The following is a 22717-nucleotide window of genomic DNA, read 5'->3' as shown; positions in this document are numbered from 1 at the left end:
AAGCCTATGCTGTTCGTGCAGTGTAATAAGAAACACATCAACCCTTGTATAATTCCATTTTTGCAACTGCCGAGTGTCTGGATCAGTCAGATTATTATCATCATCATGAATAGTCTCAGAGGAGTTCTAGGATCACACCATACACTTTCATTTTATAACATCAGCATTGTAATAACAATACAAACAATAGTTATTTTTGACAATCCAATAAAAGCTTTTTCATCCTGCGTGTCTGCTGGCCATCTCTGTCTACATCTTCTTGGATTCCCTGAATACTTTTCAGCGTCTCCTCTGCTGTTTTACTTTCAATTTCTATGGACTACATGTCCCATGGTACCTTGCTGCCTGCAAGCAGTGATTCCTGTACTCACTCCTGAAACTCCTTCCTCTCAGCACCTCTGTATTTCAGAAGGCAGGCTTTGGGAAATGTGTGACACAGCAGTGCCTACTCACTGGGCAAAAATTATTGAAATACAAAGTGGAAATTAATATATGATTTTACATTTTGAACACAGATACACTTTAATGAGACATTGCTTTTCTATTTATTCTGTATAGCAGTCTTTCTCAACTTGGGTTCCTCCTGAGGTTGCTAGTTCTGTGAGCATTAGTACACCGATCTCCTATTTACACTGATTACCAGCACAAGTTGTTGCTTCTACACACTGACTGTTATTAGGGGACACCACCAATTTGTACTGGAGCCGGTCACAATCTTCTGACATCCAATTTGCAATAGTGTGAACCCAGCCTCAGGTGAAAAAGGCTGGAATACAGCATTCCTCTGCTTCTATTAGAAGAACTTCAGATAACGACCTGAGAAATGGAAACCCAGATTGTGTACATGAGCTTGGTTTCATTTAATATGTCTATTGCTCATTGCAGTTAGGAACAATGCTGACAATATTCTTTTGATTAGCACTTTAATGTTTACCTCTAGATGCCTGCTCTTGCTTTTTTTTTTTTTTTTAATTTCTTGTAGAGTATTTAGGACCCCTATAAAAAACAGGGGTTCTTTGACAGGCAAACGTTAATCACCTCCTATGGTTGTGGAATCTATGCCTCTCTCTCAAGTCACTATTGGTTAGTGGAACGAATTGTAGAGGCATTCAAATTAGGCAAGAGGGGTGGGGCAGAGCCATCTCCTAGAAGTAGTAGTTGCCACTTGAATGGAGTTGATCTGAAGTAAAAAAAAAACAAATGCATTTGGGTACCTGGCATGAGGAACTATTGATTGTTTTTTGGGTTTGCTTTAAAAAGAACCTATGGACATTTAAACGCATTGTACAATTTCAAATGATTTTGTGGGTTTTAAATAATTATTGTAGTTCTATTCCCTGTTACTTGCCTTACCTTGTACTGATGGGCTCACATGTAGTGGCTGTAGTTGGTACATAGCTGATCTTACCGCAATGTTCATGTATTCATTCACCTAGCTTGCCCCTATTCACTCAAGAGACAGGTCACAATTTCTACCTAACCACTTCTTCTGTCAGTGGTCATCAACTCCTGTCCTCAGGGCCCACTAACAGGCAGGTTTGCAAGATAACTGAAATATATCACAGGTGATATAATTTGCTGCTCGGTGATTGCAGTATTCTAGTCTGCATCTCCCCAAGGTAATACATAAAACCTGGCCTGTTAGTGGGCCCTGAGGACAGGGTTGATGACCATTGTTCTATGTTCAATCACAAAAGTGGGAGTGCTAATGTCATTAAACTGCATGGTGAGCTCTCTGGTAATTGCTCTGCCTGATTGTCTGTTTGGATCCTTTCACATGGGCGATCCACCCCACGGACTCCGCTTTATTCAGCGGAGAAACGATCCGCTGATCAGGTGGAAGACAGGTCTGTCTCCGCTCACTGTGCTGAAATGGACCTGTCAGAGCCCCACTCTCCTCTATGGGGAGATCAGATGAAAACGGACCGCCTGTCTGTTTTCATCCGATCCGCCAGAAGGATAGAAAATAGGGTCACCATCCATCTGGTTTTCACAGACAGGATCAGATCGATTAGCAGCGGGTGTTAGCAGGCCTGTCAGTGATGACATCCGCCGCTCCATAGGGTGCTTTCAGATCGAACACTTTCCCCTCGCCTCATCTCTATATACATATGAGAGTGTTCTAAAGTCCTGTAGTACAATTGGGAACAACTCTGTTGGGGCCGACAACACTGCATCGCATTTCAGTGTGGCAGTGAAAATGTTGTCAGCTCATTTCACGAAGTTAGCCAAGTTAGATTTCAGGCAGGATCAACCTACACAATATTACCAAAAGTATTGGGACACCTGCCTATACACACACATGAACTTTAATGGCATCCCAGTCTTAAGCTGGCCATACACCTATAGATTATCTGCAGATTTTCTATGGTTGGATGGAAAAAGTGGGAGATTCCTCCGTCCACACAGTTTAGCGAACATGGAGAAATCTGTTACACTTTTTCCATCTAACCATAGAAAATCTGCAGATAATCTATAGGTGTATGGCCAGCTTTAGTCCGTAGGGTTCAATATTTAGTTGTCCCACCCTTTGCAGCTATAACAGCTTCAACTGTTCTGGGAAGGCATTCCACAAGGTTTAGGAGTGTGTCTATGGGAATGTTTGACCATTCTTCCAGAAGCGCATTTGTGAGGTCAGGCACTGATGTGGATGAGAAGGCCTGCAGTCTCCAATCTAATTCATCCCAAAGATGTTCTATCGGGGTGAGGACAGGCCAGTCAAGTTTCTTCACCCCAAACTCGCTCATCCACATCTTTATGGACTTTGCTTTGTACACTGGTCCAAATCATTTGGTGGAGGAGGGTATTATGGTGTGAGGTTGTTTTTCAGTTCCAGTGGAGGGAACTCCTAAGGTGTCAGCATACCAAGACGTTTTGAACAATTTCATGCTCCCAACTTTTTGGGAACAGTTTGGGGATGGCCCCTTCCTGTTCCACAATGACTGCACACCAGTGCACAAAGCAAGGTCCATTGCACATAAATTGCAAACTGAATTTGAATTGAATTCCGATGTTCATCAGTAGCTGGTTCAGTGGTGATAGAAAATGCACTGTGTGCAGAAAACCGGTTCTCTCTGCTGTGAAATGTTGTCCACCCCCAAATAATTCAACTTTAGTCTTATCTGACCCCCTTAAATGCAGCTCACCATCCAAATAACACTATTCCTACAGTAAAGTATGGGGGTGGTAGTATCCTGTTATGGGGGTGTTTCTCTGCAGTAGGGACTGGAGCACTTGTCAGGATAGAAGAAAAATAGATGGGGCAAAAAAAACATCAAATTCTTGAAGAAAATCTGCTACCCTCTACCAAAAAATTGTCAGCTGGAAGAAAGTTTACCTACCGATGTGACAATGACTAAAGTAAACAGCAAAAATGACCACACAGTGGTTGAAGGAGAAAAAGGTGAATGTCCTTGCATGGCTTAGTCAAAGCCCAGACTTAAACCCCATTGAAAATCTTTTGAATGACTTGAAGACTGCAGTCCACAAAGTCACCATCAAATTTAACTGAACTTGAGCAGTTCTGCAAAGAAGAATGGGCAAACATTGCAAAATCTAGATGTGCAAAGTTAATAGATATATCCCAGCAGACTAAATGCTGTAATTGAAGCAAAAGGTGGTTCAACAAAATACTGACATATGGGGGGGAGGGGGTGATCCTTTTTCCAACTCAGTGATACTGTTTTTGAATTTTTTTTCTGACAAAAAAAAAAGGTGTCCGTCTTCATTTCAGGCTGCAAAGCAACAACATCTGATTATTTTAAAAAGGAGGGCGATTTTTTTTTTCTATGCCTACTGTATATAGAATTATTTTATTACTTTTTTGCATATTATATTGCATTTTATTGTAGTTATAGAAACATCTAGAAAAAAAAGTATATTTTTAAAACAAAACTGTTGGTACAAGGAGTACAGTTTACATCCAGTGAGTGGTTTTAGTAAGCTGTGTCTCACATCAAAGGAAGAGTTATGTACAACTGATACTACTGTCTCAATTTCACTTGTTGCCTGGAAATGCTCTTTGTATGGGCCCTAACCTCAGATAGGTCTATTCATGCACATGAAAATGTACACTACAGATATTTATTACCTCTTGAAGGCATCAAAGTACTCTTCCTGATACCTTCATCTTTCCTTCTCTCCAAAAGGCCAACACATATTTAATTAGACATTATGTACTAAGTTGATGGCCCAGATGGCACAGTCTTGTAAATTCCGACATCTGTGAAGTTGCCTTAAAGTGGTTGTAAACCCTTACATATGAAAGATATTAAAACACATCCTCCTACATTGATTGTACCTGTTTATCTGCAGTCTCCTCTTCTCTACCATTCAAAGTGCAGAATTTATAAAGCTTGTCTGAGCTTCCAGAAAAAAGGGGCAGAGAGCAGAAGTTACACACTGCAGAGCTCGGTGAAAGTTGATTGGAGGGAAGAGAACACACCCTCCTTCACACAGGAACAGAGCTGAGACTGTTAATCGGCTGGAGGTCCCTTCCTTTGTCACCTTTTTTCTCTTGGCATCAGGAAAACTTTTCAGAAGTGATTCATGCTGATAGCAGAAGAATCAAACAGCAGACAGAAACGACACTTGGTGCTCTTACCCACTTAGGGATCGAGCCTCTTTCTGAGAGTTGTTGTTTACAAGTTAAAAACTGTTTTTTTTGCTAGAAAATTACTTAGAACCCCCAAACATTAAACATTTTTTTTTCGAACACCCTAGAGAATAAAATGGCGGTTGTTGCAATACTTTGTCACACCGTATTTACGCAGTGGTCTTACAAGTGCACTTTTTGTGGAAAAAATACATTTTCTTGAATTAAAAAATAAGACAACAGTAAAGTTAGCCCAATTGTTTTATATATTGTGAAAGATAATGTTACGCCGAGTAAAGTGATACCCAATATGTCACGCTTCAAAATTGCGCCCGCTCGTGGAAAGGTGACAAACTTTTACCCTTAAAAATCTCCACGTTTAAAAAAATTCTACAGGTTGCATATTTTATGTTACAGAGGAGGTCTAGGGCTAGAATTATTGCTCTTGCTCTACCGATCGCAGCGATACCTCACGTGTGGAAAACACCGTTGTCCTATGCGGGCGCTAGTCACGTATGCGTTTGCTTCTGCACGCGAGCTTGTCGGGACGGGGCACGTTTAAAAATTTTTTTTTTCTTATTTTACTTTTTTTTAGATTTTTACACTGTTTTTTTTTTAAAAATAGGAGTTTTTTTACAGCTTACCTGTAAAATCCTTTTCTTGTAGTACATCATGGGACACAGAGCCTTAAGTAATTACTTAAAGGGTTATAGGCTACCTTCAGGTGCTGACACTGGTAAACCCAATCAAGGAAGTTTACTTCCTATATAACCCCTCCTCCTTCCAGGAGCATATCAGTTTTTGCAGCAAAGAAATATACTTAATCCCAAAAGAGGGGCGGGACCTCTGTGTCCCATGATGTACTCCAAGAAAAGGATTTTACAGGTAAGCTGTACTAAAAATCCTATTTTCTTATCGTACATCATGGGACACAGAGCCTTAAGTAATTACTTATTGGGACGTCCCATAGCAATGCTACTTGAGGGGAGGGAGAAACAACCCACAGGGTACACACAGACTTGAGGATTTATACTGCTTACACTGCGCCCGAAGGCAATATCCTTATACCTCCTTACATCCACCTGATAAAATTTTGTGAATGTAAAACTCACTGAAGACCAAGTTTCGGCCTTACCGATCTGAGCCATGGAGGCCCAAGAAGCACTAACTGACCTGGTAGAGTGGGCCTTAACTTGAAATGGGGGAATTTTACCCCTTAAATCATAAGTTTGAATTATCACTTGCCGAATCCACTTAGCGACAGTGGATTTCGATGCTGCCTGTCCTTTCTTAGGACCCACTGGCAGAATAAATAAGACATCAGTCTTATGAATCTGAGCAGTTGCCTTAAAATAGATTTTCACTGCTCTCACCACATTTAAGACAATGTCAATGTAGTGACTTTTCTTCCCTGAAACATGGTTTTGGAAAAAACGATGGCAGGACAATATTGGTTCAAGTAAAAACCTGAGATCACTTTCGGCTGGACGAGGGCGTAACACCACTCTGTCCTCATGAAAAACCAAATATGGCTCTTTACAAGAAAGAGCAGCCAATTTCGAGACCCTCCTTGCTGAGGATATAGCAACCAAAAATACCAACTTCCTTGTCAGAAGGACTAGGGGAATATGCTGTATTGGTTCAAATGGCTGTTTTTTGTAACACAGACAAAACTGAGTTCAAGTCCCAAGGGTTCAAGGGAGGTTTGACGGATGGAATAAGCCACGTCACCCCTTGTATAAAACCCCGGACTAAGAATGAGTAGCAAGTGGTCTTTAGAAATAAGACCGATAAAGCTGAGACTTGGCCTTTTAATAGTACTCAAGGCCAATTTCATTTCTACCCCTAATTGTAGAAAGGCAAGAATTCTGCCTAGGATATATCTCCAAGGTTGCCAACCCTTGGATTCACACCAGGAAACATAAGCCCTCCAGATTCTATAATATATAGTTCTGGAAGCTGGCTTCCTTGCATTAATCAGGGTAGAGATAACTGACCCGGAAAGCCCACGCTTCTTCAGAATGTGGGTTTCAATAGCCAAGCCGTTAAATTTAGAGACTGTAAGGTAGGATGGAATATTGGTCCCTGTGAGAGCAGATCTGGCCATAGTGAGAGGGTCCATGGGCCCTCCACTGCCATCTTTACAATTTCTGCATACCATGACCTTCTGGGCCATACTGGTGCCACTAGAATTACCGGCTTTCTTTCCAGCTTGATCCTGCAAAGAAGTCGAGGCAGCAACTGAATAGGGGGGAATGCATAGATCAGAGAGAACTGATCCCATGGGGTCACCAACGCATCCGTTCTGCATGCGAATGGATCCCTTTTTCTGGCCACAAAGTTGACTAACTTCATGTTAAAGCTGGACGCTAGAAGATCTACGTCCGGAGTCCCCCATCTTTAGCAAACAGCCCAAAATATGTCGGGGTGAAGAGACCATTCCGCTGGGAATAACTGCTGGCGACTCAAGTAGTCCGCCTGCCAATTCCCTACTCCCGGAATGAAGACTGCCGACAGGCACGGAACATTCCTTTCTGCCCAAGTTAGAATATGATTAACCTCTCTCTGCGCTGAGAGACTTTCGGTGCCCCCTTGGTGATTGATATAGGCCACAGCTGTGGCATTGTTGGATTGAATCCTGACAGGACAATCCCGTAACCTGAAAGTCCAGGTCTTTAGAGCCAGACGTACTGCCCAAATCTCTAGGATATTGATGGACAAGGTTCTTTTTTCAGTTCTTGACCACTGTCCCTGGACAGTTGTCTTTTCTAGTACTGCTCCCCAGCCTGAAAGGCTGGGATCCATTGTTACCACCTTCCAGATGACTGGTCTGAAGGATTTTCCTTTCAGCAGATTCTGGGTTAGTAACCAAGTGAGGCTTTGGGACACTTTTGGGGACAGCTGCATTGGCAAGTCTAAAGCTTGAATTGTTTTGTTCCAAGCAGACAGGATACTGTTTTGCAACAGTCTTGAATTAAACCGGGCATAGGGAACTGCTTCGAATGAAGCCACCATGTTTCCTAGCAACCTCATGCAAAGGCGAATCGAGGGATCGCCATTTCACCTGACCATGCACACCAATTCTTATGGAATTGATCTTTGCCTGAGGCAAGAACACTTTTTCCTGGGCTGTGTCTATGACCAGACCCAAGTATGCCAGCTTTTTTAGCGGTATTAAGGAAGATTTCTCTAGGTTGAAAATCCAACACAACTCTTCAGATAGTTGGTTGTAGTGCATACACTTTGCTCCAAAGGAGCCACCGACTGATCTATTAGTAATAGATCGTCTAGGTATGCTACGACTGTTATGCCCTGGGCCCTTAACTTGGCTAGAGGTGGGGGCCAGCACTTTGGTGAACACCCAGGGTGCTGTGGCTAGCCCGAAGGGCAGGGCTACAAATTGAAAATGTTGCTGTTCTAACTCAAAGCACAGAAACTTTTGATGAGCGGGAAATATAGGGACATGCAGATATGCATCCCTGATGTCGATTGATGTCAGAAGTTCTCCTCCTAGAAGGATAGAAATTGACCGGATCGTCTCCATGCGAAAGGAGCGGATCTTCAGGAACTGATTTAAATTTCTTAGATCTAGAATGGGTCTGACATCTCCATTTGGTTTCAGTACCATAAATAAGTTTGAAAAAAAAACCAAAACCTTGCTCTTTTGTGGGGATCTGTATGATCACTCCTTGAGATATTTATCGGTCTAGTTCCTGAAACAGAGATTGTCTTTTCTCTGGATCTTTGGGAATGCTTGACCTCAGGAAGCGAGATGGTGGAAAGTCCTGAAATCCCAGCTTATACCCCAGCGTTACCGTGGAGATGACCCATCTGTCTTGAATTTCTTCTTTTCCGACTTCTGAAAACTGCAGAAGTCTTCCCCCCCACCTTGGTAAGGGGGGTTGCCTCTTCATAATGCTTTAGGATTCTGGCTTGCAGGTTTCTGACCCCAGGACTTCTTTTGAGCCTGGGTCTGACTCTGAGATCCTCCTCTAGAGTGTGACGGTGGAGGCCGTCGCCCCTGCCTAGAGGCGGAAGCCCCTGGCGTAGGGGAAAGAGCCCATTTAAATGAATGGTGTTTATACTTTCTTTTGACTGGCAAAAGAGTACTTTTCCCACTAGAAATTGTTTAGATATATTTGTCCAAGTTTTCTCCACATAGTCGCTCCCCATGAAAAGGAAGCCCAGTTAGGAGGTCTTTACATGGTGCTTCAGCTGACCAAATGTTTTAACCATGGGATTCTACGCATATGCACAAGCATAAGCGTAAGAAGGGATGCCTGGTGAATAGAATCTTTAATAGCATCTATGGCAAAGCATAATGCTTTTGGTAGTTCAGCCAAATCCCGAGCTTGTTGTGCAGGAAGCTCTCTAAGGGCCTGTTTAAATTGGTCCTTTAGGGATTGACAGACGCTTATTACAGCGACTGCAGACTGAGTAATGACACATGCCATGGAAAAAGTAGATCTTAACAGGGGTTCCAACTCCTTATCTGTTGGATCTTTAAGCATCTGTGCATTGTCTACTGGACAAGTTAGGCCTTTATTAACATTGGAAATCGCAGCGTCAACTGCTGGTATGTTCCATTTTTTGGAGAATTTCTCCTCCAGGGGATTGCAATTTTCTTAGGAGGGAGAAAATGCTTATCTGGGTGTTCCCATTCAGCAAACATAAGCTGTTCTAGTAATGCATGTGCAGGAAATGCATGCAAAGGTTGAGAGGTTTTCAAGGAACCCAAGGAAGAAACTGAACTTTCAGGAGACTCCGTTAGGGGTAGCATGAAAGTAGAACGAACCATCTCCATAAGAGATTGTATCAGCAATTTCTCAGATTTGAGAGGCTGAAAAAGGCTCATCTACCATTGTTTCCTTCGCAGAGGAATCATCATCGGTTTGTTTTTCCTCCTGATCGACTGAGGGTAACACCTCATCCTGTGCCCACTTGTTCCCCTTGCAAAGGTTCTGAAGTGCGGGAGGGGGATCTAGCATGCTTCCTATCCATCTGAATGGAGGATGCGATTAAAGCCGCTAATCTTTCTTCCAGACCGTGCAGGAAGGAGGAAAGGACATCTGCAGTCACGTATACAGTGGCTGAGATGTGAGAAGCAGTTGCACCATCAATTTGTTCCAATTGCCATAACTGGTAATTCAGGCAAGGATGACAGAATGGAAATGCGAATCGGGATCCTAGCTCCTGGGGGTGAAATCTTTATGTGGTATCTTTTTTGGTAAGCATAGTCCTAAATACAAAAACAGAGGCACTATACAAATTGCACTTAATCACTGAAAATAGTCATGACATTTAAAGCCGCTATAAAATTCAGCCTAGTGCTGTGAAAAAGGTCGTTCCTGTATCAGGAATACCAGTTTGCAACCCTCACATGTCCCATAGCTTTTGTGTCCTTGTGTTGCAGGCTGCTTGTTTTCTCCTTGTCTGCCCAGGAGACTCGTGGACATTCACAGCATAGCGCTTCGGCCCCACCCCCTCCGGGAAAAAATTCTGCCTCTTTTTACTTTTAAAATGTTCCTGCGCTTGTGCGCGTCATTTTTGGGACCAAACCAACACGGGGGGGGGGGGGGGGGGGGGATAGCAGGGACCCATCCAGCAGCAGGCACAAACAGTGAAATCAGCCACAGTTAAAACAATAAGCGGTCTTAGCGGGACCTCCGCACCCCCCCTGCGGCGGGAGGGGGGGGGAGATAATGTAAGGGGCGTACAGCACTGCCGTCCCCCTAACCCTATGGTCCCATCGGGGGGGGGGAGAAGAAAACATTTTTGCAGCTTTATTTTACTTTGCAAAGTCTCCCTCCACACGCTGCTGCAACCAGACACGGACTGAGTTTAAGGCATGACAACATTTTTTCCCTAAAGGAAGAAATACATAGATGTTTTTAATACACAAGTTTCTTCCCTTACCTTATCCTTGTCGCAGGATTTGCTGAATTAACAGATAATCCAACCTTCACCCATCATGGCGGGCTGTGTAGCAAACCTTCAAGGACTGTAAAGAGCACCCATCAGGAAGTTTAGGTAATGTAACAAGACCTAAGCCCTGGGTTCCTGGGGTCCAGCCCCACAAAGAGGAGTTGCAGGCAAAACCTGATGAAAAAACTTTCTTCTGTCTGTTTTTTTCATAAAAAGATATTTTTTGGAAAAATTATACTGTTGCTGTGACATGTCATAGTGGACAACTGCAGTCCTCCAGCTGCTGTGGAACTACATGTCCCGTGGAGCATTGCAGAGGCATGATGGGGCTTGTAGTTCTGCAACAGCTGGAGGACTGCAGTTGCCCACTCCTGTTGTAAAGCAGCTGAAAAATCTGCTTTACCATGCGTGTATTTGTAAAATTCTCACTACAAGCATACCCAGCAATCTCTCCTGTAGCATGGTTTGGACTTAATAAAAGACTCCAAGAAAGCTTCTTTTGAGACATTTAATAGTGCATTTGGCTATATTTTATAAAGACATATGCATCACGATATAAATCTATTTTCTATGCTCTTTCACTTTAATGTTTGCCATGTTTAGCATATTTAAAAATCGAGGGAATGTATCCAGGTACAAAAATGAAACATATTTGAGGTATAAATACATTTATATCTTAAATAATTACCTTTGCCATGCATTTACTATAATGAACATTACACATAACATTAAAGTGGTATGTACAGTGAGGCTTTTATACAGTCAAAAAGATTACAATGCCTATACAAAGGTTTAGATATTTACGATATATATGGAAACACTGATAATGAAAAACACTATTATTTTGCCCATTACATAAAACAAAATTCTTCATTAAAAAGCATTTCAATTAATACTGACAATGGTAAAAACACGTCTTGCAACAACTTTCATTCACCAAGGTTCTCTCTTCAGTCTCCATGCAATTAAATTACCTTAAAGTTTCAACATTCCTCTTCTACCTGTACAGTTTAGCTCAGTGGCTCCTCCCAAATCCAGAGCCTCTTTCCACTTCATTCTGCCCTCAGCTACAACAGTATTTGCTACATGTTAAAAGTTATATTTCAGATTAGCAAATACAGCCGCTATTAACACAAGCAACCCCATAAAAGTATTTAAATTGGAGATAAGAAATGAGTATAGCACTCACGAGCCAGCATGGACCATCTGAAGGCCAGCAGGCACTTCTGAGGAACTAGGGAATATCATGTAGTCCTACTGACAAACTACAGCAATAGAAAAGGCATAAAAATATTTAGAAGGCAGCCAAAATGTATCTGGGGTATTGCCTACCTTACTCTGGGACATGACCAACTCTATTCTGAATAAACCTTTGCCTTGTTGAGCCTAATTTTAGCACAACAAACATTAACCTTATACAAATAGATAATAAGCTTTTTCTTATGCTTCACGCATACTTGCCAACATCCATGCAAAAATGTAACTGACCTATTCACATGTATGCATTTTAACACTTGTCAATGTATGTACCCATTTAAGCCATAGTTTTAAATGGTGTTCGTTCACATAGATATACTTTGATGATGTGTATTGCCCATACACCTATTGATAATAGCAGCATGTGAAAATGCATATCTGTTAATGCACATAGAACATAGAATTCTAGGATTTGCAACACTTTCACGTTGCTGGCTTATAATGCATTAAGTCCAAGAATGTGTATGTCACCTCGTAGACTTATGTCTTATTTGCATTTTACATTATTACTGAGCACTAGGAGAACAGCTATAGTTACACTTTTAGCATTCCAAACTGGACCTTTACAGCAACTAAAGAGTGGACTGCAGCTGCTCTGCCTGCCTCTCCTCTTGTCCAGTCACAGAAGGCTTTGTAATATGTTACAAAGTATTCTGTGAATGAAAAGCAGAAGGGCGGGCAGTCTCACAGCAGCCGTATCTTTCCTGTCGGAGCATCGGGAGCATAGCAATAGCTGTACTCCTGACGCTCAGTACAAAATTTAAATAATTAAAAGAGATCAGACCATAAGGTAGCATACACCTTGGTGGACTTAACCCCTTATAAACAAGCAGATTTTTAAAAGTGCTGCAATTGCTTCTTTAAATCCCACTCAGGGGAATTTTTTTTTTCCTTTTACAACAGTCAGGACAGGAAGGGAGGGAAAATCAATAATTGGACTAGTTCACAATTTGTTTTCCTGCTTTGCTAGAAATTTTTATTTAAACCTCTCAACCTGTTATTGCAGCCTTTGTCCCTTTAAGGCTCGCCTGTGACCTGAAAATCACGCTACTAATGGTGCGACTTTGACAGGTGACTTCCTGGTGATTTGCTGGTGACTGGATTACTACTTTGATGTGACTTTCGGGGAGTGCCTAGGAAATCATCCTGTAATGTCAGATCCAAATCACATCAATATAGATGAGAATCCGACTTCCATTAAAGTCTACGGGCACAAGTCAGATAGAAGTCGCTTTGAAGTAGTACAGGAACCTTTTCTAAAGTCGGAGCGACTTCAGTAGTGCCAATTAGGACAGCCCTCATTGACTAACATGGGATTTTACGTCATACGACTTGGGGTCTCACAAGTCAGATCCCAAGTCGCAGCAGTGTGAACCAAGCCTTAGGAGAGACTTACTCCCCTTTGTTGGGACACCTGTCAAGATGTGAAGAGACCGCTCCTCAATGGGGACATATAATATTAAAACTTAGGTTTGGCAGAAGTTAGACTTATGTCTAAGTGTCCTAAGTCAGCACAGCATGGGGGTTTTGTGGGTTAAAACCAATACCAGAACCTTGAATCAGTTAAAAAGACTTCAGTGAAACCATAGACACCTGAGTTCCACCAGGAACTTGGGTTTTAAAATACATATACTGTAGAATGATGCTAAGAAGCCATAGATCTTTCACATCCTGGATGCCAAGAAAGATGAACGGTGTTCCTAAATGGCCAGAGATAAATAATTCAGGCTAATTAAATATGGAATTGCATGGAGGCTGACTGCCTATTCACATATAAAGTGGGCTAAATCAATAAAGCAGTGCCAATGGCAAATAATAATATTGCCGATTCCTAATCAGAAGACCTCAATTATATATTCTAGATGGCTGCTAGGGTAACTGCACACTGCATTACTTCATTAACTCAGTTAATAAACCCAAGGTAAGCATGGTTCCACTAGGCTTGAATGTTGAAAAGTATGGGTTTATTGTGCAATGAAAAAATAAAAAAAGTCAGTTCATCAAGTTATTTTGTATAATGCAATTTAAAGAGCGTTCACAGTCCTGATATGGAACAGCAAGACGGCTCAGACAAGGGATCCCGAGATGAAATTTAAAACCACAGCAATTAGCAAATGTGCATCAGACTTGTGTCATACAGAAAGGACAGTTTGACCACTTTCATAACTCTAACCATTACAACGAAACCTGAGATTAAAACCAATACAAGTAATCTATCAGTGTACCAGACACTAGATGACTGGACTAAATTCACAAGGGGGACACACATTCACACATGTTCACTGTGCAAATATTTCTCTTCTGAACATACAATGTTTATAGATATGCATATAAGCGTAAGTACCAATTATTCCAGTGGATACACCAGTCCCTCAGTATGCTTAATTAACACAATGACAATATACAAGATAACTGCATATAGGAATGTGGCATTATTTTAACAATACATACTTTCCAATAAAATCCTCTTGCTTCTCAGAAGCAGTCAATTGATATGTACTAAGACATATATGATGGAAGCCTAAAGGCTGATGAATTCTAGTCCATGGCACTAAGCACCATAAAAGACAAAAGCAGCTTCATTTCTTGGATTTGACTTTTTTCCAAGCAACTTTCAAAAGTCCAGGATCTTCCATTTTGCCCTGACATCTTTCATTTCACTTCCTTGGGAACCCTGTCGAGACAATTGTGCGATGTCACCTTGACTTTGCGTTATTGCTTTCTGGTTGTGGATTGATAAACGATTCTCGAATCCTAACTACCTCTGCAGCGCATAACTGTCCAAAAACTTTATTGTACCATTCCGGCATGTGGCCCCTGAAACATGAAAGAAGAGGTCTGATTAAATCTATATATTCAGCATAATAGCCGTTATGCATTTATAAGTCAACAAAGCTAGCGTGAAAAAAAAAAAAGATTTAAAAGCTGAATTCTAGATATAAAAAGATACAAATTAATGTAGCTTTGTAAATATTAAAATGTAATTTTTGGCAAGAGTTCTGCTTTCACCTAGCCTTATAAAGTTGTATGATTCAAATGATCCAGAAGATAAGAACCACTATTTCATTCTGCTGATAAATTCTAATTACAGCTGGATATTTAAATTCAACGAAGAGTCTTTTAAAGAGACAGTTTATTGGCTGAAATTATATGACCAAAAAATTATGCCTATTGGCACTTTTCGTGGCAAGTTCCTTGCAAGTAATCAATAGAGCTGAAATGGCCATCGTTAGATGATTCCCACACTGTGCTGGGCAAATCACTTATTTTATTAAGGGTAACCGTAGCACTGTTACTCTTTGGCAGGATGGTAGCAGAGCAGGATAAAACCAGTAGAGAGCTCACTATCTGGTGATTGCTGGATTATCAGTATCTGCTGAACTTTAAACCTATTCTGCTGAAGAAAGTGTAGTCGATATCTAGACGTAGACAGTTTGAACATACAGAAGGTACTCAGGAGGTGAAGCATGTGATGAGGGATGCTTGTGACAAGCCTAGTCATGTGGACTGAGTGAAAGACACTCTAAGGAAGTCTCATTCATATAGTTGGAAGTGCCAAACCAAATACAAGATTAAGTCAGTCACATTTTTTTAAAACAACATGTTCCCTTGGAGACAACTGACTGCTTACACAAGTGCAAATTTGTTACGTCATTCTTGCAAAGAATGTAACTTGATTTTGCTTTAACACAGTAATGCTAATAAATCCTTCGGAACCCTAGCAAATAGTTTATGGAATTTCTTTTGAATGCAAGCTAGTATATACAGAGTGTGTACCTGGACACAAGTAAATATTTCATTTTTTTTTTTTTTCTTTTAACTCCAGGGTATCTGGAAAACTCAGTCACTCAGTGACCTATGCTGGAGGGGAACATGCAGCTTACACCAAGATTTTGAAGGTATACCTCACCACAGTGTTTGCACATACCTTCTTGATACACTGAAAACTGGGATTCCTAGGAGTCATTCAAGCATGCTGAATAAAGGGGTTTTCTACTACTTTAAAGGTAGAAAACCGCCAAGTTGGGCGTCTAGACATTTACTGAGTGGTGCTTACCTCAGATCAGCTCTGCACAGGTAGGTAAGCTTGGATTTTCCTGTGCCACAAGGCTCAATGAGGTATTTGGACTGAAGTACATTGACTCTTACTCCAAGTAAAGGAGCTTGTTCATGGTCAACTGATATAAACTGTAGTATGTAAGCGCCTTTTGGTAAATTGCTTCTCCATGATCTGTAGAAATTAAAGCATATATATTAACCTTTTAAAATCCATAATACACTAGAATTAAATTTGCATTAAATACAGGTACACAATTTTAAACCCAATAAACATAGCAAGATAAAAAAAAACAAAACATAGCACTGAAATGCTAAGTCACATGTCTTTAGCAGGTGTACACTGGAATTTTCTATGTGGCCTTTTTATATTTGTTAATGGATAACCATTCATGGATGACTACAGTAGACACTGGATGTTCAGCAAATTGGTTTGGTTTTGTGAACACTCACCTTAAAACAACAAAGTCTCTAGCTGGATGTGGAGCCATGTTGTTCTGTACATATTGATAAATGTCGGTGTGCTCATCTAAAGTCTCTACAACTTTTGAGTCCAACAGATCCTCGTCCCATAGATGCTGCTCCCTCAGTAGGCGCTGAAAGACATCCTCTGGCTGAGCTGCAATCTCGATAGTGCTTTTCCACAGCCGAAGGGGAGGGCCATCAGGGACCTGAGAAATAAATACATAGCGGTAAGAAATTGGGAAACAACTTACTCAATGACTATTAAACTGTATGATGCCAGTGAGACAAGTCACTACATAACCATCAGTCATCCATTCTACACTATGGTAGCCATACTATGATAGATATGAAATGCAATAGCAAAGCAAAACCTGGTTAACTGCACCTTAGGGGCTACAATTTGCAAAAAGTTAAGGTCGAGAAGAGCTGAAGGAGGAATAAGCTTTTGACTTTCCTCATAAAAAAAAAATTATGCATTTTGCAAATAGGAACTGTGTTGTGGGCTACAGAGTGCATTTTCTTTTTTAGATGATACTAGTTGTAATAATGACACACACAGGATTAGGTGTACTTAAATCCCAAAGTTTAAGCATGACTCACTTTTTTGTAGGCAAGGTCAGCCTGTTCTGATGTGGAGCAGCTGACCCAGCCTTTGAACTTGTCCTTGGCTTCTTTCAGCAAACTATCAATTCCCTCCTGAAGGAAAGCTTGATAGTCACAGAGCCCCTCGCTATTCCCATTGACCAGCTCATCCAGACACACTGGCCTGAGGTCCTGTTCCATGTATGAATTACGACACTTGCTCATTTCTTCAGGAATCTGAGTGGAAAAAAAAAATGGAAATAAATCAAGATCAGATTAGCTAAGCCATCTAACAATAACACAGTTGTAAAGATTTAATGTGTTTAGGAAAAGATTGAGAACATACTTAATAAATCACTGACATACGATTATTATGAGTACACAGGGAAAAGTATTGGACAGTGTACTGTGTGCAGTATTGCATAACAATGCAAAAATTCAGTTAATCCAGGACTTTTAAGCCATTATATAAGCAGAATGGCAGAAACGGGTTTAGTAAATGAAAAACAAATTGTGACGCTGAATTCTGGTGACTAGATATGCAGGTTTAGGAAGTAATCAGAAAGCAGGGGATGGTATTAATTTGCAGTTATACAATATGCTACGAAGATTTGAGTAACTCTGAACACAAAGTGACAGCTGGTACCTGAAAAAGTTTCTTGCACTCAGCAATCATATGTGCCAGGCCTTGGGTGGCAGCAAGGTTTTCGTTCAGGTCTTTCTGATCAGGTTTCCCCAAGCTTTGTTTCCTCTGCATGACCCTGGAACAATGTATACAAAAAAGGTACAGTTAAGATTTTGTGACCGATACAAATCAGTTACTTCGGTAGGTCAGTACAATGTGGGAATTAGACCGATAACTTAACCATTCCCAAATCATCTCTTAAAGTTTATGTAAACCCCAACAATGAACATTTTCTATTTACTCGCTTTAGGTCTGCTAACTATACCATCAAAAGAATTGTGTTGTATCTGTTTGCTAAGTGTAAAGAAATACCCGCCAATCCTGCCAGAAACGTACATCAGGAAATATGTTAGGACTACAGAATCTACCCTACATGTTATTCGGTGAGGGGGAGCGGTTTTGTTTTCCTAGCACTTCCTGCGCTAGGGTCACAATGTTGCTCTTCCATAGCTATAGTATAGTGAGTATGTGCAGTCAGCCTAGGACAGGAACTGTGTTACTAGCGCAAGGCCACTAGTTGAAAGTAAGCTTGGAAAAAAAAAAAAAAAAAAAAAGAAGAAGAGAACCAGTTCACCAAACCCATCTATGGGTTTAGATACGCTTTCCCCTCTCTAACTAGAGCAGACTGAACTGGGACCAGATGCTTTTCACTTTGCATGTGGGCACTGCTCTATAGTGGAGAGCTGGAAGAATATATTACCCAACATATATTCCTGATATGTGTCTGCTGTACCATGTACTTGTGGTAAAAAGTATCCTGTTCTCTTTGTGTGAAATCTTTGATGTTCTGGCCAGTCCTCCCGATTTCCTGTTCTAAACTGGCCACGCTAGGCTAGAAGCACATCCTTCCTAGCGTGGTCAGTTTTCTGGTTGTGTTGGGGGAACAGCCTGCCTCATCTCCAATGAAAAAAGACACAGCCTTTCACTGGGAAGATCAGCGTACTGCTGCTTCTCCACTCTCAGCTCTCAAAATCCCTTCTGCAGTTCAGAACAAAGATTATGTGACCACTTATAAAAATAGGTATTTATGATGGTTTTATATACTGAAATATGCCAGTCATGATGGTTTTATACATGGAATGGGTAAAGATTCCCATTTACTTTAAGTAGGCAGTAAAGTCAATCTCTCCTACTACAACAGAAAGAGCTGAGCACTAAGATTTTACCAGAGCAGACAGTGCTCAATTTTATTTTCCAATACCAAACACAAGTAAACACTGTCCCACTAAAAACATGACAATTGTAGATTGATAGGTTCACTTACTGTAATAAGGTAGTGCAAAGTGCAGTAAACCATAGCAACTAGAGCATCAGTTTATTGTAGACAAATGATAAAAAAACTATATCTGCTTGGTTGCTGTGTATTAAAGCAAATTTAGATTGCCTTAAACAAAACCTGTATATTACTTCATAGTGCTCTGTAAATATATATTTTTAACAATGGATGCAAACTTTATAGTAAAGCTCCGCTAGCTTTGTATCATTTTGAAAAAGAAAATTTCTACAATTCAAAAAGTCAAGCCAGCTCTATTATACATAATAGGCATCAGGGCAGGTGTTATTGCTGCAATTACATGCTAAACTGTAACATTATTTCACTGATGCGTTTTGCTTTTAAACGCAATACCTCTCTGCAGCTGCATCAGTGTTCTGCTAATCATCATTACTGGAGGCAACCATTCTGTGGGAAGAGGCTACCAAAGTACATTGCTGGACAAATTGACAGAAAGTTGCTGTAAACATACCTAGGAGAGGAGTTCTCTCTCTTTAGGGTATTAAGGTGGAATAGAGAAGGAGCCAAACATACAGCCAGATTGGTGGGTGTCATCTGGTTTTCATCCACAGCTGCAGCAACATCGCTCAGGAAGTACAAGAGAGTCTGCAGAACCTCCCTGTTCTCATCAGGCAACAGCATAATGGCAGCCTTGATTGCCTGGAGACGCTGGTCTTTTGGAACATCTACAGAGAAAACCACCAAAAAAAAAAAAAAAAAAAGAAAATCAATGTAGAAGAACACATCATGCATACAGCTGTGCACAAGAATACACCATGCATGTAGCACTGTAGGCCTAATACAAAGGTTTCAATTCATAAAACTAGGCCTAAAAAATAAGTTAATACATGGAAGTTTCTTCTTAGCATGTCATAATAGAGCTATCCGAACCAGAAAAAAAAAAAAACTAAAGATGAAGTGACTGTCAGTAGTTTGCCACAGCAGTGTATGGCAAAGGTGGGCACAGTCATTTTGTCAAGGGCTAAATTTCTCACCTGTGGCAAAGTGGGGAAATGTCTTAATATTTATTGAATCCAATAGGGTTTTTTATTTTTACTTTTTTTTCCCCAGGAGATCGGACTTCCATTCTAAGAGAACACAACAATCACATGTAAAATCCAGCAGGTTGGTTGTACCAAAGTTGCAATTGCTCAACTTGGGTACATTCAGCCTGCCCATACATATTTCGAATCTCGGCTTGTTCCTGCTGAACTGCCCGAGATTTGAACTGTCTATGGCTGGCTTAAGGCCCAAGTAATCGCCTATGACCATCAATCCCTAGGAAAAAAAAAATTAGTGCTCTAACAATCAAAAGTGCCTACTGATACATTTTCTATCTGTTTAGAATCAATTCCTCCCTTTACTGTGGAGAAAATGGAAAGAAATGCTCATCACATATACAATTCATGGTTGTAGCACTATTGCTGTGCCTGCCATAGGATTTAAAAACAGACAGGTCTCACCACCTGTCTACGGGTACTCTTAGGCATGGATATATTCTAAAGGCCAGGTTTTATTTATATCACTGTCAGCTCTGGAGTCAAGAATATTTTGAGCTTTGCAGTTATTTGCACATCTGCTTGGTCAATCTCTATGAAAATGTTTTAACAAAAACAACTACTTACATTGATAGATTTGAAGAAAGGTTTCAGAGAGTTTGTTGGTGAGTAGAGGTTCAGGTAGATCCCTGAAATACTGCTTCAGCATGTCAGCCACATCATAAGCAGACTGTCCCTCATATAAGGACCCATCAGCATTGCTCTCAATTATCTCTCTCAGTGCCAGGATCCGAGACTTGACTCCTGATTTTCGGAACAGCCCCACCTTTAAAAAAAAAAGCAAAAATGTAGAAATATTCCTATGTATACTTAGAGGGAAAAACAACTACTCTAATAATGTTCCCTGAGACGCACCTGATCCAAGCACTGACTACGCAGGTAGCGCATGGCTTGCTGTATGCACTGTGGCAATGGCTGGCCAAACCTTTGTACATTGATCGTTAGCGGAACACCAAACACATTCTTGTCCTTATAGTCTGGAACTCTAACCCGTTTCATAAACTTTGGTACAGCCCTATGTAACAAAATCAGTAAAGCAAATGTTAGATTACACAATAAATGCACATTTAAAAAAGTAATTTATACTAATCTAAGTAAGGCAAAATCACTAAGAATATTTAAAGTTAAGAGTACTTGTCTGTGATACCTTTTTTTTATTTTATTTGCATTAACAGTTAAATCTACAGAACAACCTTTCATGGGTACCTGAATACACAAATATTAGTACTGCTTAGACTTATGCCTCGTACACACGGTCGGATTTTCCAACGGAAAATGTGCGATCGGAGCGTGTTGTTGGAAAATCCGACCGTGTGTGGGCTCCATCGGACTTTTTCCATCGGATTTTCCGACACACAAAGTTTGAGAGCAGGCTATAAAATTTTCCGACAACAAAATCCGTTGTCGGAATTTCCGATCGTGTGTACACAAATCCAACGCACAAAGTGCCACGCATGCTCAGAATAAATAAAGAGATGAAAGCTATTGGCTACTGCCCCGTTTATAGTCCCGACGTACGTGTTTTACGTCACTGTGTTCAGAATGATCGGATTTTCCAACAACTTTGTGTGACAGTGTGTGTGCAAGACAAGTTTGAGCCAACATCCGTCGGAAAAAATCCTAGGATTTTGTTGTCGGAATGTCCGATCAATGTCCGACCGTGTGTATGGGGCATAAGATGGAAGGAGTAGGTCCCTGAAAAATTGTCCTAAAAACTTGAACTGCTGGTTGAAATAACAAAAGTATCACGGAGCGATACTCAACCATGTTGTTGCAAGCACACCAATATGGCTACAATCACTAAGAATATTGAAGGAGAAACACAATCTTCATATCTCTTGTCATTGGCAAACCCACAAGAGGAACAGTCAAATGGCCTGATTGGGCGTTTTCCGTTGATTGCTACTGTTTCCTCTCATATTAACGCTGCTAACCCCCCCTTAATACCACGTATTTATAATGATTGTTTGCAAAAAAAAAAAAAAGACCTGTTTATAAGCCTTCTCATCCAACCTCCATTTAAGATCGTTGGCCAGCTATTAGGAAGGCAAGGTCTTTTCTACTTTCTTTACCCCTTTAATTAAATATAAAAATAAAGAATAAAAGCAGCTATAAATCACACAATCTACAAAATTCACTGAGTAAACATTTAATTGTTCAGGATTCTATTTAGGCAATGAATTCATTTCAGAGTTCGCTTAAGAGTTTCAGCTAAACTTGTAAGAAGAAGATACTGTTCTATTAACTGTGGCAAATAATGAAGGCTGTGCAGAAGCCAAAAGGAAAGTCAATAAATCCTGCTGCGAAAGACCCCTAATAATGTCATTTCTTCACTCTTCTCTTCATGAAGTCAAAATAGCCGGGTTAACAAAGGAGGTTTGTGCATCCAGCTCGGCCTTTAACAAAGCCTCAAAGTGAGGTCTGCCACCCAGTACTATGCAGAACAGCAGGAATCTGGTGTAAAGCTTTAGGGGCTGTCAGCCAGAAACATCACTTCTACAAATGAGTTCTTTGAAAAAGAATAAGGCAATTGAAACAAACATGACCAGTACCACAGTAAAACAATGCTCAATAATTCCCCTTTATGTTTGGAACAATTTAAATTGCATCCAACACTTCAGTGTTCAACAAAAAAATAAATAATCAGAATAGAACTAAAGACTAACTGAAATCTCTCTTCTTGGACTGTCATATTGGTTCATACTAGAATTACTGAAAGGAAATAATGTTCCCTTTGTACATTGGAGTAAAAGCTCACAACATTATGAGTCATATTAGGAATCTTAAACATGCATGAACTTTTTGCAAATCCCCTGTATGCT

At 40.6% G+C, this 22717-nt stretch overlaps 1 protein-coding gene across 4 annotated transcripts in view; it reads right to left on the bottom strand.

Annotated features, from left to right (window-relative positions):
• Positions 1–11013: 11013 nt before the first annotated feature.
• DLC1 (DLC1 Rho GTPase activating protein) overlaps positions 11014–22717 on the bottom strand; it is a 602554-nt gene continuing 590850 nt past the window's right edge. For all 4 annotated transcript variants that reach the window (XM_073608297.1, XM_073608306.1, XM_073608314.1 and 1 more), the window contains 8 exons: positions 20751–20910; positions 20463–20661; positions 19310–19523; positions 17526–17640; positions 16898–17116; positions 16286–16503; positions 15834–16007; positions 11014–14593 (listed from right to left, as the gene is read on the bottom strand). In XM_073608297.1, the coding sequence (XP_073464398.1) occupies positions 14473–14593; positions 15834–16007; positions 16286–16503; positions 16898–17116; positions 17526–17640; positions 19310–19523; positions 20463–20661; positions 20751–20910 (1420 nt within the window). In that variant the 3' untranslated portion in view covers positions 11014–14472. The remainder of the gene's footprint in view (positions 14594–15833; positions 16008–16285; positions 16504–16897; positions 17117–17525; positions 17641–19309; positions 19524–20462; positions 20662–20750; positions 20911–22717) is intronic.

Source organism: Aquarana catesbeiana, linkage group LG01, assembly GCF_042186555.1.
Source record: "Aquarana catesbeiana isolate 2022-GZ linkage group LG01, ASM4218655v1, whole genome shotgun sequence".
Lineage (NCBI taxonomy): Eukaryota > Metazoa > Chordata > Amphibia > Anura > Ranidae > Aquarana > Aquarana catesbeiana.
Note: the sequence above shows the minus strand (reverse complement) of the source record. Positions and strands in the feature narration are given on the sequence as shown.